Genomic DNA, 14,325 nt, shown 5'->3' on the forward strand with positions numbered 1-14,325 from the left:
TTTATGAGCTTCTTTGGTGACTTTAATTTTTATAAAGTATGCCCATGGGATATTATGTGATTTAATTATTATATTTCAAGAATTATTTATCCTATTGGGAAAATGTGGATATTTAAATTGGTGGATTTGGGAGTTGGTGGATTTGAAAATCATAGAATTTATGATGTTGATTATAAAGAAATTGTGGAGAATTTCCGGGTTCAATTGGATGGAATAAACCCGTTATGTTTATGGAAATTTGAGATTTTGATATAAATTAAATATGTGGATTTTATGATTTTTAGATGCACCGTGCACGTACTGGTGTTCTGTTTATATGTGATATGGTTAGTGTGCACACGGATGTGATTAGCGCGCAGGTGGGTGTGAGTAGCGTGCAGGTGATTTTATGAGGTTGTCCTGTGGTTGCCATCGGATGAGGGTAGGCTGCCCCTCCATGGCCGGGACACCAGTTAGCAGCGGTGCGGTGGGACGCCACGCGACCGTATGCCGGTTTCTTTCTATAACCTCCTGTCTGGCGGTACCTTGGGACGCTGGGTACTGTTGGCGCCACTGGTATATAGTGGGTGCATCAAGTGATTTCAGAATTGGGATTTTAAAATAAATATTTTGAAACTGTATTGGAATTAAAAATATAATTATTACCGTTTCTGGTATTTATTTGATGTCTTGGTTTTCGGGGAATACGAATAAAGGGTTTTGTGAAAAGGTTTTAAAAGGGGAACTTTTCCAACTGAGAGAATTGTAAAGGTTTTGAGAGAAATTATTATTTCCAAGTAATTATTATTTATCTACGTTATTACCGTGATATTATATTGTATAGTAGATAGGGTCACTCACTGAGATGATTAACATCTCATATTTTCAAATTCCGTTCCTCTAGGTACCAGGTTGTCGGTGTTCATCCGGAGCGGATTTGATCTTCATCGCTGTCTTAGTTCGTGAAGTACCCTGTTCTTCTTTTATTGCAGTTGTAATACTTCTTTCACTCTTGTTGTATTCTATACTTAGTAGTACTTCATGAAGCTCTGTATACTGTATGAGACACTTATGTATTTGTTATGCACTGGATTACTGTATTTATTTTTGGAGTGCTGAAATTTGAGGAATCAACTTGTAGTATTGTGGGAGGAATAAGGGGATGTTATAGAAGTGTGTTTTCAGTGCAGGAATTTGTGGTAAGTCCATCCCTTAGGGGAGGTTCTGCCAGATTTTTCATAGGAGGGTCCGGTAGGGTTTCCCTGGGATCAGGGCTTGTCTAGGGTTCCGGTGAGGAATTTTGGACGGGTCCTGACAAATTTCATGAGGCCCCAATGAAAATTAGCAAAATTGCAATTGTTAGTATTTTAACCACATAAAAGACGTATGTTAAAAAAAATAGAAAAATGTTTCCTTTCATTTTTAATAAAAGAAAAATGATTGACTTTTTTGTTAAAAAATTTTATAATCTAAAAATAAATAGTATCAGTTAGATAAGTTTTATTTTTTATAATTAATTACTAAAACAAATACTAGCAATAGTGAATAAGAAAACCCATCAAAAAAACGGAAAAACAAAATTTTTTAAAAGAATGGGAAAAAATAAAAATTAAATTAATGAAGGAACAAAATAAATAGCTAGCAAAGAGATTTTAAAATTTAGCAAAATATTTCTAAAATATATGCAAATAATAAAAGAAAAGAACATAACATATTCCAATTTGTTACATAATTGAACAATAAAATATAGTTATATTAGATCGTAATTTCTAATTAGAAAGATTAGATAAAGTAATAAAATATTTTGATACCGGTAATTAAACTGAATTGGAAAGGGTATGAGATATTACTTTAGTTGAATAATGATGGGATTAAGAGGAACTAGAATGTTATGGACTGCAACCGAGTTATGTTTGATATCAACATTCTTGCATCAAGATATTTTGAAATGTTTAAACACTGAAAATATTAATCAATGAAAACAAAATAAATTCCCAAAAAAGAAAAAAAAAACCATTAGGGTAAAAACCAACCGTGATTGAACCCATTAATCTCTTGTAAAATAATTTTTAAATTTTATTAAAATTAGATGCAAAATCCATATAAATCAAACATTTAATTTTATACAGCTGCTCAATTTCCAAATCAAGAAAAAACCTTAACCCATTTAGATTTTGAATTCTCAACATGCAAGTAAACCATCCAAAATCCATATTTATATCAAAATAAAAAACAAGAAAAGATTTCTTATTTTAGTCTTTGATTATCTTATCGCATAAATATGAATTGGATTGAGCCAAAGCTTTTATAGTTTTTTTAATATGTTATTTGTAATGGGGATGTGAGATGGAATTTAAGCAATATAAATGTAGAAATAAACAAATAAAATAGTTATCTCATTCAAACTAGATTGAAACCCATATTTCTTGGTAATTTCTCCTAATTCTCTATGGCTTTAAGTGCATGTACCTCATGCAAAGGGATACGTTTATGAGAGTTTTAAACTCTGACAATTTTAATTGTTTTTTTTATGCATATGGGTAAAGAAATGGAGGCTGATTTAAATCATTTTTTTCTTTACAGTTGGATTTTTTTTTTCCCTTCATATTTAGGGGTTGTATGATTCTTTTGTATGGAAAGGAATATATAAACACATATTCCTAACTATTTCACGGAGATTTTGACGAGTATTAGAACTAAAAGCCATAGCAGTCTTCTCCAAATTCGCTTGCTGACCAGAAGCCAACTCATAATCCCTCTAAGGGCTCGTTTGATAGGGTGTATTAAAATGTATTGGATTATAATGTATTATGTAATTCAGTGTTTGGTGATAAATAACATGGAAGGGTATAACTATTATGTAATACCCTTTTGTACTTTTTTCTTGTATAATCTAAGACACTCCAAAAGCTTGGTATTAAGTTATACGAAGCTCCAACACAATAGAAAAGTCAAGAAACAAGGGAGAAACAGAGCTATCGGATCTGATGTGAGTAATTCCAAAATTCCGACAACGGCAATGGCGACGGCGACAGCATAGGTGCCGACTGTGATGCCGACGACATAGACGCCTACCTCCTCAACGTCGCTCAGATGCTCTTGGACTCTAGCACCTCCGATTGTCGCTCTCGTTGCAACTCATCTCCAAAACCCTCAATCTTGATTCATCCAATGCCATCATTTGTGCTCCCTCCACCACTAATCTCATATTCTATCTTTGAGTCCGGCCGTCTCTTTCTTTAATAAATTGAAGCCCAATCTTTATCTTCTTTCTCTACAGTGGGTTATTTTTTTCTTTTTTTCTTTTTTAAAATTTTTTTCTCTATCCGTATTTTTTCTTTTCTGGAAAATTTGTTTATCTTCATAAATCCAACCCCGAAAAAGGGAAAAAAAAAGTTTGAAGCTTTGGGATGAATCGCTGCAACAAAATCATATTACAGATCGTTCTATCACCTACCTAGCAGAGGAATCAACATTTTGACTCCTTCAATTCAATTCCTTCAATAGTTTGAAACTTTCTCTAGTATGATGTTTCCTTCAGTTTGATTTGATGATGCCCAATTGATTCGCACGATTGATATTTTGGGATTGAAAAAAAATTAGGGATTGATAGTTTAGGATTGAAAAAATGTTAATAATAATAATATATATAAATCTAAATATTTTTATTTTAATAAAAATAAAAATATATAATATAATACAATACAACCAACCATTGTACAGAAGCCTAAGATCCCAAGATAGTCTGACACCCATTAATCCCCGCTCTAGAAAATAAAATACTATTATCTGTAAAAAAAGGGATGGGAAACCCGAAGAGCACCAAAAATTACACGAATACCCTACATAAAACCATTAGATTCGGCATGCTTGATAAAAAAGGATAAACCCTCTGCACATAAAAGAAAAAGATAAGATGACAAAGGACTATATTGTCTTAATTCTCTAGTCGGAAAAACACTTATCATAAGTAGACCGATTAATAAGAACAAAATATGACATCCAAGAAATATATCTCCAAATAAGATCTATTCATTGATCGCAAATCTAATTTTTTGCATTAATCTTATTAAGAAAATGTCATTTTGCCCTATTATACGTTTTACTCATTTAATTTTATAGCAAATAAAGATTCATTTTCCCTTTGACAATCCTCAATAATGTGCATTGTCTCAAAAACTACTATAATATTATCCATTAGTTATCGTCTAGAAACAAAAACACTTTGTTCAATTGAAATCAACCAAGGAAGATAACTTTTGAACCTATTGACAACAGTCTTTTGAAATAATCTTATAAAGAACCATGTATAAGCTAATGGGATGAAAATCAACCACACTAATAGGATTTTCAACTTTAGCAATAAGAGAAGTAAGTATATGATTAACATCTCCTAACTTACCTTCATCATTCAGAACATGCAAACAAGCTTGAGTAACCTTTTTATCAACAACTGACCAATAATGCTGAAAGTAAAAAGTAGGAATTCCATCAAAGCTAGGAGCCTTTGAAGGATCCCTTTGAACAAGATTTCGTCGAACCTTTTCTGTAGTGAATGGTCTACATAAAGCTTGGTTCATGGCTACGAATCCAATTTCTCCATTTACTAATTTTTACATATTTATTTGGTGCCAGAAGGTTTCAAAAAAATCCTATTTCCCATCTAGAAAAAATAAAACAAAAACAGAAGTGAAAAAACAAAGAAAATCAAAATGCGATTTTAATATTATTAAATTAATTAAGAGTCTTTGAAGGATCCGTTTGATCAAAACTTCGTCGAACCTCTTTTGCAGTGAATGGTCTACGTAAAGCTTGGATCATAGCTACAAACCCAATTTCTCCTTTTACTAATTTTTACATAATTAAATTAATTCAGCCCCCAAAAAATTACATTATAAAAAGAACCAAAAAAAGTGCTGGGAGAAAAAAAAAAAAAAAAAAGAAAAAAAAAAAAAAGGGAAAGCCGCTATTAGAACAATACGACATCGTTTTTTTTGTTGTAAGTAAATTTGTTTAAAAGCCTGAAACCCCAAAAGTAACTCTTAATTTCTCTGTTTTTCCCCTCCCACTATCACACCCTCCATCGTCGTATTCTGTTTTGATAATGTGAATATTGATGTGGGGGGTCTTTGAAACCAGGTCAGTGAGCTTCTTTCTATTAAATATATGGAAGTGTTCTGGGTTTGAATTTCTTTTGGGTATTTCATTTCATATCTCTGTTCTTGTTGCATGCTAGGTTTTGGTTTTTCATTTTAAAGTATCGTTTAGGGCTTTTTCATTGCAGAGATTTTTTTTTTATTTTTTTTTGTCTTTTTTTTTTTTTGTCTACTGGAAATTTCTGAAACCGCAGGTCTATTGCAAAAACATTTTTGCGCTTTTCTTTGTCTAACATTCCTTACCCTGGTTACCCATCACCATTACTCTCATATATACATCACATATAACAAACAATCCAATGATTCTTGAAATGACTGAAAATGTTATATATATATATATATTATATATGCGTATGTATGTATGTTGACTTCATTTTGAAAATACTTATGCATATATATGTGCATAGACTTGACTATTTCTGCTCCAAGAAGAGTGGGGGTTTGGATTTGGCAAAGTGTTTTTGACAGTTGAGGAGTGCATTATATTCATTTAGGCATAATGATTTTAATCTGTCTTCAGATATGTATTGAATTTCTTCCAAATTTTTTGGCGAGTCTTTTTCCCTGTCATTTTAAAAGAACCGGTAATTGTAAGTGTTACACAGTAGGCACTGTGTGTTTTATATGTAAACGCATATTCTGATAAAGAAGTGGACAATTATCTCAGGATTTTATAACCATGGCAACAAAAAGAGTAAAGGTAGATTGTGGAGGAACGGTGGACGAGTGCCATACCATGATGGAAGATCGAATATCACAGTTACCTGATCCTTTGATTCATCATATTTTCTCATTCTTGCCCTGTATTTATTTAGTACGAATGAGTCTTCTTTCTCATCGTTGGAGACATATGTGGGTTTCCGCTCCCTTTATTTATTTCAAAAACTTTTGTAATATTACTTTCGATAAGAAGGTGAGCAGTCGAGATAGAGTCTTAAAGTTTGTGACCAACTATGTTAAACACCGTGAGCTATGTATGCACATTCCAAATACATCCATAATAGGTTTTAAATGTGACACGCCTTATTGGTTCGCAAGCCGCAATGGTGCTTTTAGACAAATAGATGATTGGTTGAACTTTGTTGTTAGAAGTAAAGTGAAGGAGTTAGATCTCCATCTCAAGGAGTATCTTTTACCTCCGTTCGTTTTTAATGCAAGTTCATTAACAGTCCTGAAGTTGACTAAGCTGAATTTGTTTGTCCCTTCTCTTTCAAGCTATCCCTCTTTGAAAGTTCTCTCTTTGGATTGTGTGAAATCCAATGCTAGGTCACTTCAAAATCTTATTTCTGGATGCCCTATTATTGAAGAATTGTATTTGTCTGGCTCTGATATCGGCCGTTTACATTTTGCTGTTAGTGAAACACTTAGAAGTCTGTCATTATTGTCTGTGGATCTTACTAATCAATGGCTTGATTCCCTATTTTCTAGACTTCCTTTGCTTGAGAGATTTTTTTTCAAATTTGGTAGGTTGAAATATGTTAGCATTCGTAGTCATAGCCTGAAACATGTTTCGATCGAGTATTTTTATGCCATTGAAGCTGCTCTTACAACACCAAATTTAGTTAGCTTGCACATTGTTTGTGAACCCTGGTCAAAAATTTCTGTTGAAACTCCCAATCTGTTAGAAGTTGTCAATTTGACCCTCAAAGATGATGGAATGATTAAAGACTCATATATTTCTCTTGTACATCTTCTTTCAAATCTGAATTTCTTGAAGAAGATGGTGCTGACAATTTACAAAGATGAGGTACATGTGTTTGTTAGTTTATTTATTTTTTATAATAATAATATTATTATTATTATTTTCACTGGCAACTGATGTTTGTGTTTTTATTGTTGTGGTTTAACATTTGAAGGTTCTCATATTTCCGAAACATATAAGACAGAAGTACCTTTCTCCCATGCCTAATCTGAAGCATCTGAAGGTGATGAAGTTTAGTGGCCGTAGCTTTACTAAAATTGCAGAAATGAGGGAGTCATTGCTTTGGTGTGCACCTTCTTTGGAGAGTGTTGAAATGGGAAGAAATTGTATATAGAAGGATATTGTATTGGTAGATGGTAAAGAGAATGAGGCAGTAGTAGGTATACATACCAGTAAGTACTTTTTTTTTTTTTGGCCTTTTTTAATTTAAAGTAATTAATATTATCTATATCTTTTATATTTTTGTTCATAAAAATACATGTAAAAACAACGTCTATGAGACGTTTTCTAAATTTGCCCATAGGCCTTAAAATTTTTTAGTAGCTTTTTTTATATTTTGTATTTAAAGATAAATTTATAAAACTTGGTTGAATTTGATAAAGAATATAAATATGAATGATGATAGAAGTATCAGCTACTAATAAGTAATATGTTATTATTATATTACTCATTTGTATTTAGTAACATTTTTAATAATTGATTTGTATTTAGTAATATTTATTTTCTGTTCAGCTTTTTATATTTAGATTGTATTAATTTTTCAGTAAATAAATTATAATACATCACCTTATTACATACATGATTTTTACTTTTATTTATACTTGAATTTAATCTCAATAAGCGAATAAACAAGTCATATTACTTGTAATTAAGTTTTAGTCAGTTGGCTATATATAATAATGGTTAATTTAAATTATTTTCAAAAATATTTTTATTAGATATATAATTTTTTTTCTTTTCATTTTACAAAATCATTTTCTAAAAACTATTCTGTAAAACATTATTGGATAGGCCCTCATGTTGCCATCGGTGGTTGCCCATAAGGTGGAAATGGAAAGATTTTCGAAAATGAAAAAAAAAAATAATAATTTGAAATTTGAGAAGTGGATGAAGAGGTTTAAGGGTATGTTAGTAAATTTGAGAAAAGATACTGCATTAAATTTTTTTTTTCTATACTGCAAAAGGCAGGAAAAAATGAAATTTTTTTTAATAATATTAAAATAATTCTTTCAACTATACGATGTCGTTTTTACAAGGCAATAATCATATCGGCCAAATTTTCTCCCATACCTCTCGTATATTTCGTTTGTAATCCTGAGAAACGAAAATCCCAAAATCACTCACACTCTTCTGTTTTGATAATGTGAATATTGTTGGTGAGGTTCTGTGAAAGCAGGTCAGCCAGCTTCTTTAATTCCTTAAATTTTCTTTTATTTGTTGAAAATTGAAATATATAAATACTTTGAGCGTGTTCTAGGGTTTTGCTCTTTCTTTTGGGTTTTTCATCTCAGAGCTGTTGTGTTTGCTGGGTTTTGGTTTTTCAATTTAAAATCTCTTTTGGGCATTTTCCATTTCAGAGCTTGTTGGGTTTTTTTTTTTTTTTTTTTTTTTTTTGGGTTAATTTTTATTTTTAACAGGGAATGTTCTAAAACCCCCAATTTTTTACTCCATTCCATCCAACTTTTCTTGTTTGCCCTCTTTTTATTGCTCACATTCCTTACCCATCACCAGTACTATCAAATATACATACTTATAACAAATAATCCATTGATCCTATTCTCAAATATTTGTCAAAAATATATTTCCAAATCAAAATTTTAAAACTTCATGATGATCAAAATATATTTGAATGTATGCATGTACGTATACAGGTATCTATGTTTATATATGTATGGCTATGTATGCATGTATACACTTCATTTTTAAAAATCTATGTATATGCATAGGCTAGGCAATTTGTGTTTCAAGAAGAGTGGATATTTGGATTTTGCAAAAAGTTTTTGACAGTTGAGTAGCGCATTCCATTCATTTAGGCGTAATGACTTCAGTCTGTCTTAGGATATGTGTTGAATTTCTTCCAAATTTCGGGGGAGTCTTTTTCCTGTTATTTTATATAATAATTGGTGTAATTGATACAATAAGTGTTACGTAGTAGGCACTGTATATATATGTACACATATTCTGATAATGAAGTGGACAACCATCTCAGGATTTTGTAACCGTGGCAACAAAAAGAGTAAAGGTGGATTGTGGAGGAATGGTGGAGAATGAGTGCCATACCATGTTGGAAGACCGATTATCACAATTACCTGATCATCTAATACATCATATTTTCTCATTCATTCCCACAATATATTTAGTCCGAATGAGTTTTCTTTCCAAGCGTTGGAGACATTTGTGGGTTTCTACTCCTTTTTTATATTTTGAAGACTTCAGTACTAGCATTTTCGACAGGAAGGTTAGGAATCAGGATAGGGTCTTAAAGTTTGTAACTGATTATGTGACACATCGCAAGCTATGCATGAAAACTCCAAATAGTTTCATAGTAAGTGTCAGGACCCGTCAAGAATTCCTTCCCCGGAACCCTAGACAGCTCTGATCCCAGGGAAACCCTACCGAACTCTCCAACGGAAAATCCGGCAGAGCCTCCCCTAAGGGATTTACTTACCACAAATTTACCTGCACTGAAAACACACTTCTAAAATTGTCCCCTTATTCCTCCCACAGTACTACAAGTTGGTTCCACAAATTTCAGCACTTCAAAATAAATACAGTAATCCAGTGCAAGATAAATACAACAAGAGTGAAAGAAATAGTACAACTGCAATAAAGAAGAACAGGGTACTTCACGAAGTAAAACAGCGATGAAGATCAAGTCCGCTCCGAATGAACACCGACAACCTGGAACCTAGAGGAACGGAATTTAAGAGTGTGAGATGCTAATCATCTCAGTGAGCGACCCTACTACTATACCATATAATATCACAGTAATAAGTATAAATAATAATTATTTGGAAATAATAATTTCTCTCAAAACCCTTACAATTCTCTCAGTTGGAAAGGTTCCCCTTTTAAAACATTTTCACAAAGCCCTTTATTCATATTCCCCGAAAACCAAGACATCAAATAATTAAATACCGGAAGCAGTAATAATTAATTTTATTTTTCCAATACAGTTTTCAAACATTTTATTTTTAAAACACAGTTCTGAAAATCATTTGATGCACCCACTATATACCAGTGGCGCCAGAGTACCCAGCGTCCCGAGGTATTGCCAGACAGGAGGTTATAGAGAGAAACCGGCATACGGTCGCGTGGCGTCCCACTATGCCGCTGTTAACCTGGTGTCCCGGCCAAAGGGGGGTGGCCGCCCTCTCCGATGGCATCCACAGGACACCCTCATAATATCAACCGCGCGCTACTCACACCCACCTGTGCGCTAATCACATCACCTGCGCGCTAATCACACCCACCTGCGCGCTAATCACAACCGTGTGCACACTAACCATATCACATATACCATATCACATAATCAGAACACCAGTACGTGCACGGTGCATCTAAAATCATAAAATCCACAATTTAAATTATAAAACAAATTTCACATTTTTCATAAACATAGCGGGCATAATCCATCCGCTTGAACCGGGAAATTCTCCACAATTTCTTTATAATCAATACCATAAATTCCATGATTTTCAAATCCACCAACTCCCAAATCCATCAATTCAAATATCCACATTTTTCCAATAGCATAAATAATTCTCGAAATATCATAATCAAATCTCATAATATTTCATGGGCATATTTTATAAAAATTGAAATCACCAACATAACCAAATATTTTCCTTGAAATATTTGAAAATCAAATCGTGCCCAATTTATCATTAAAACCACACCAATTTCAAAATCCTCAAAACCATGAAATAATTTCACATGGCATAATTTTGTAAAATGCCCATTTTCTTAAATCCAATAAATTCATAAATAATTCCACAATAAATCCAATAAATATTTGGCACATAGGAATTAAATTCCAAATATTTAAATCACACATAATATATTCACCAATTAAATTCCCCAAAATAAAATTGAAGGTGGGTCACTCACCTTGTGCACGTATCTCAATCAAGATCCTCCGCAGGATCGACTCCGCTACTCGCACGTGCACCTAAAACATCCACAGTACCAAAACCACAAATATTAATATTTTATTCGGGTAATCCCCAAATGGGTACCCGAGGAGCGAACACCAAACGATAACTAAAATTTACGAATTATATACCGAATCGAAGCTCGAGTGATGCTAATCACAGATCCGGTCTTAATTTCCGATGATCGTACCCGACGGGGTCGGAATTTTATCGGGAAGCTTTTCGGGTTTCGGCTCCGCAATTCTCCCAAACCGTCGCGAATTGGCGGAAACGGAAGTCGTATTTGGGTTCAGGAGGTCGAACACTGCGGACTGGAGCTGGCCGGAATTTCGGGTACTCGCCGGAACAGTATTTTCCGGCGGGCCGCTGCGGTCACCGGCAACCATCGCCGGCGGCGCGTGCGTGCGGTGGCCGTTGGCTGTGAAATTTTGCAGACTTGTAGATCATGAGGAGAGCAATCCAACGGGACCGACGATGAGCAAAACGGAGGTCGGACGGCGGAGAAATCACCGTTTGAAGATTTCCGACCCCTCGCCGGAAAACGCTCCGATCCCGGCGCGTCGGTGGTCCGATGGCCGTGATTTTTGGTGGGTAGGCCGGACTTGAGGAGAGGATCAAGGCTGTCAGGCGCGTGTGGCCGGAAAATGTCCGGAACAGTGCCGATTCGCGGTGGCCGACGGTGGAGGGGGAAAAATCGCCGCCAAACTTCGGACGTCCGATCCGGGCGCGTCCGGCGGCCGTTCGCTGTGAAATTTGGAGGTTTTGCCGGAAATGAGGTGGGCAACCTGGCTGGCCGGCGCGTGTACAGTAACTAGGCCGGAAAACGTGAAAATGATCGGCGGCCGGTGACTCTCTCTCTCTCTCTCTCCTCTCTCTCTTTCTCTCTCTTCCCCGAGTGTTTTAACAAATAAAACCCCTGCGTAACACTGTTCATGCCACGTGGACCAATCAGAAGCTGACACGTGGCGTTTCACTGTTCATCGACCCAAAAACATTAAAATAATACGGTATCCGGTAAACTTCAAACGTCCATAACTTTTTAACCGGATGTCCGTTTTGAGCGTGCCGCTAGTCTGTGAACTCGTATAGACGAGCACTTCACAACCACACACGAGTCAAAGCTCAATTCCCCATAAACAAAAAGTCAACTCCGACACCCCTGGACAGTTTGGACTGCATCTTGTTTCGTCCATAACTTCCAAACCGTAGCTCCGTTTTCGACGTGCTACCAGTCTACGAACTCGTGGCATCGTGTACTTCGCCACGGTATCCTGGTCAACTCGAAATTCTCACCGAGTCAAAAAGTCAACTTTTGACCCCTTCGGTCAACGGTCAACCTCGGTCAACGTGCACGGATTCCGGTGCGATTTGGGACGGGGTGTTACAGTAAGTTTTAAGTGTGACTTGTTTTATAGTTTGGCAAGCAGCAACGAAGCTATTAGACGAGTACATGATTGGTTAAACTTTGTTGTTGAATGTAAACCAAAGGAGTTAGATCTCCATCTCAAGAATTATGTTTTACCTCAGTGCATTCTTAATGCAAGTTCATTAACTATTCTGAAGTTGACTGACATGGATTTGTTTGTCCCTTCTCTTTCAACCTTTCCCTCTTTGAAATATCTGGCTTTGGTGTGTGTGAAATCCGATGCTAAGTCACTTCAAAATCTTATTTCTGGATGCCCTATTATTGAAGAATTGTATTTATCAGGCTCTGATATCGGACATTTAGATTTTGCTGTTAGTAAAACACTTAGAAGTCTCTCATTATTGTTTGTGGATCTTACTAGTCAATGGCTTGATTCCCTATTTTCTAGACTTCCTCTGCTTGAGAGATTGTTTTTCAGTTCCTATAAGTTGTTGAACAATATTAGAATCTGTAGTCATAGCCTGAAATATGTTTTCCTTGAGTATTATTTTCCCAACGAGGCTGCTCTTACAACACCAAATTTAGTTGGCTTGCGCATCGTTTGTCAATCCTGGTCAAAAATTTCTGTTGAAGCTCCCAATCTGTTAGAAGTCAATTTGATCCTCTTCGATGAAGGACCGACGAAAGATTCATATATTGATCGTGTACATCTTCTTTCAAATCTGAATTCCTGGAAGATGGTGCTGACAATTTACAAAGATGAGGTACCTATATTTGTTAGTTCATTATTATTATTATTATTATTATTATTTTCATTTTCAACTGATGTTGTCTTTTATTGTTGTGCCTTAACATTTGAAGGTTCTCATATTTCCAAAACAAGTAAGACAGAAGTACCCTTCTCCTATGCCTAATCTGAAGCATTTGAAGGTGATGAGGTTTAATGGTACTAGCTTTACTAAAATTGGAGAAATGAGGGATTCTTTGCTTTGGTGTGCACCTTCTTTGGAGAGTCTTGAAATAGGAAGAGACGGTACTTAGAAGGATAGTAGTTGGGTTTTTTAACTTTATGTAAAGAGAATGAGGCACTAGGCAACGCATACAAACTGCTATGTATTTTATATTTTTTTCGAACGAAATTATTCTAACCATCTTCTTCTTCTTCATTTTTCATTTTTTTTTTGTTTGCCTATTTTAATTAGTTTATAATGAAGTTCAAGAACATGTTCTTTTTTTTACTTAAAAACCATTTGATTAAGAAATTGTTTGCTGCTAGTATTAATTTCCAGTTTCCAATGGATGACCGGTAGATTTATATACATGAATGCATAATTTGCAAGCGTTACATTCATCAAAGTCAAAAATGGGTTTGACAGAGCAAACATTTTGCAGTCCTTAATTTTTCATAAGGCTATTGAGAAGTTACAGGTAAAGGATATGCGTAGAATAAGGCAGTTGTTAGACTTTGATCTGATAAGCCTTGTAGTTCGTGCACAATGTTGTTGTTGCTGCTGCTGTTGTTGTTGTTGTTTTTCATTTTTTATTTATTTATTATTATTATTTGTTTTTGAGGTTGCTAAGGAATTCAAACAAGGATTTTCCCTTTTTTTTTTTTTTGGTTGAATCAAACAATAAATTTGGCATTTGTAGCATTGCCCTATCTAATTAAAGGCTTTTTTTAAACAATGTTATAGTAGCCCAATTTCTGCTTTATTTTCCATGAGTAGTTTGTGCTAAAAATTCTAAATTTCGTGTTCGGTGGACAAAATTAACTCAATACCATGCATACACATATAACACACATTGTCGAATTATGAGTATTTGGTGCTAAAAGTTTTTAAAATTCGTGTTCCGCCGACGAAATTTAACACAATATCGTGCATACAAATTTATTTTATCACGGTATGTACGTTGTTAAATCTCAGTCAGTAAAGAGACTCACAAAGCACATATGTAATTTTTTTCTAG

The 14,325-nt window shown here is 34.5% G+C and overlaps 2 protein-coding genes across 3 annotated transcripts; both read left to right on the plus strand.

The window, feature by feature from the left end:
* Window positions 1-5,001: 5,001 nt before the first annotated feature.
* LOC107422196 (putative F-box/FBD/LRR-repeat protein At1g78760) lies at window positions 5,002-9,186 on the plus strand. 2 transcript variants are annotated; one of them, XR_009638185.1, is made up of 4 exons: window positions 5,002-5,118; window positions 5,803-6,882; window positions 6,992-7,229; window positions 9,047-9,186. XR_009638185.1 is itself a non-coding variant. In XM_060815255.1 (3 exons), exons 2-3 carry the CDS (start codon window positions 5,815-5,817, stop codon window positions 7,169-7,171), a joined length of 1,248 nt encoding a protein of 415 aa, XP_060671238.1. In that variant the 5' UTR covers window positions 5,002-5,118; window positions 5,803-5,814; the 3' UTR covers window positions 7,172-7,372. The 2 variants fall into 2 exon arrangements, 1 of the variants encoding a protein (XP_060671238.1); XM_060815255.1 differs by lacking the exon at window positions 9,047-9,186 and having other exon boundaries at window positions 6,992-7,372.
* On the plus strand, window positions 9,095-13,508 carry LOC132799303 (F-box/LRR-repeat protein At1g55660-like). The gene is made up of 3 exons (XM_060815256.1): window positions 9,095-9,381; window positions 12,377-13,121; window positions 13,219-13,508. Exons 1-3 carry the CDS (start codon window positions 9,095-9,097, stop codon window positions 13,396-13,398), a joined length of 1,212 nt encoding a protein of 403 aa, XP_060671239.1. The 3' UTR covers window positions 13,399-13,508.
* Window positions 13,509-14,325: the final 817 nt, after the last annotated feature.

The sequence above is a fragment of the Ziziphus jujuba genome, chromosome 3, assembly GCF_031755915.1.
Source record: "Ziziphus jujuba cultivar Dongzao chromosome 3, ASM3175591v1".
NCBI classification, from domain to species: Eukaryota; Viridiplantae; Streptophyta; class Magnoliopsida; order Rosales; family Rhamnaceae; genus Ziziphus; species Ziziphus jujuba.

Bases quoted from the DNA above. Each gene is read 5' to 3' on its own strand.
- LOC107422196 (XM_060815255.1), top strand. From the start codon at position 5,815: ATGGCAACAAAAAGAGTAAAGGTAGATTGTGGAGGAACGGTGGACGAG. The intron at 6,883-6,991 runs GTACATGTGTTT...TAACATTTGAAG, and splicing joins TGACAATTTACAAAGATGAG to GTTCTCATATTTCCGAAACA.
- LOC132799303 (XM_060815256.1), top strand. From the start codon at position 9,095: ATGGTGGAGAATGAGTGCCATACCATGTTGGAAGACCGATTATCACAA. The intron at 9,382-12,376 runs AGTAAGTGTCAG...ACGGGGTGTTAC, and splicing joins AAAACTCCAAATAGTTTCAT to AGTAAGTTTTAAGTGTGACT. The intron at 13,122-13,218 runs GTACCTATATTT...TAACATTTGAAG, and splicing joins TGACAATTTACAAAGATGAG to GTTCTCATATTTCCAAAACA.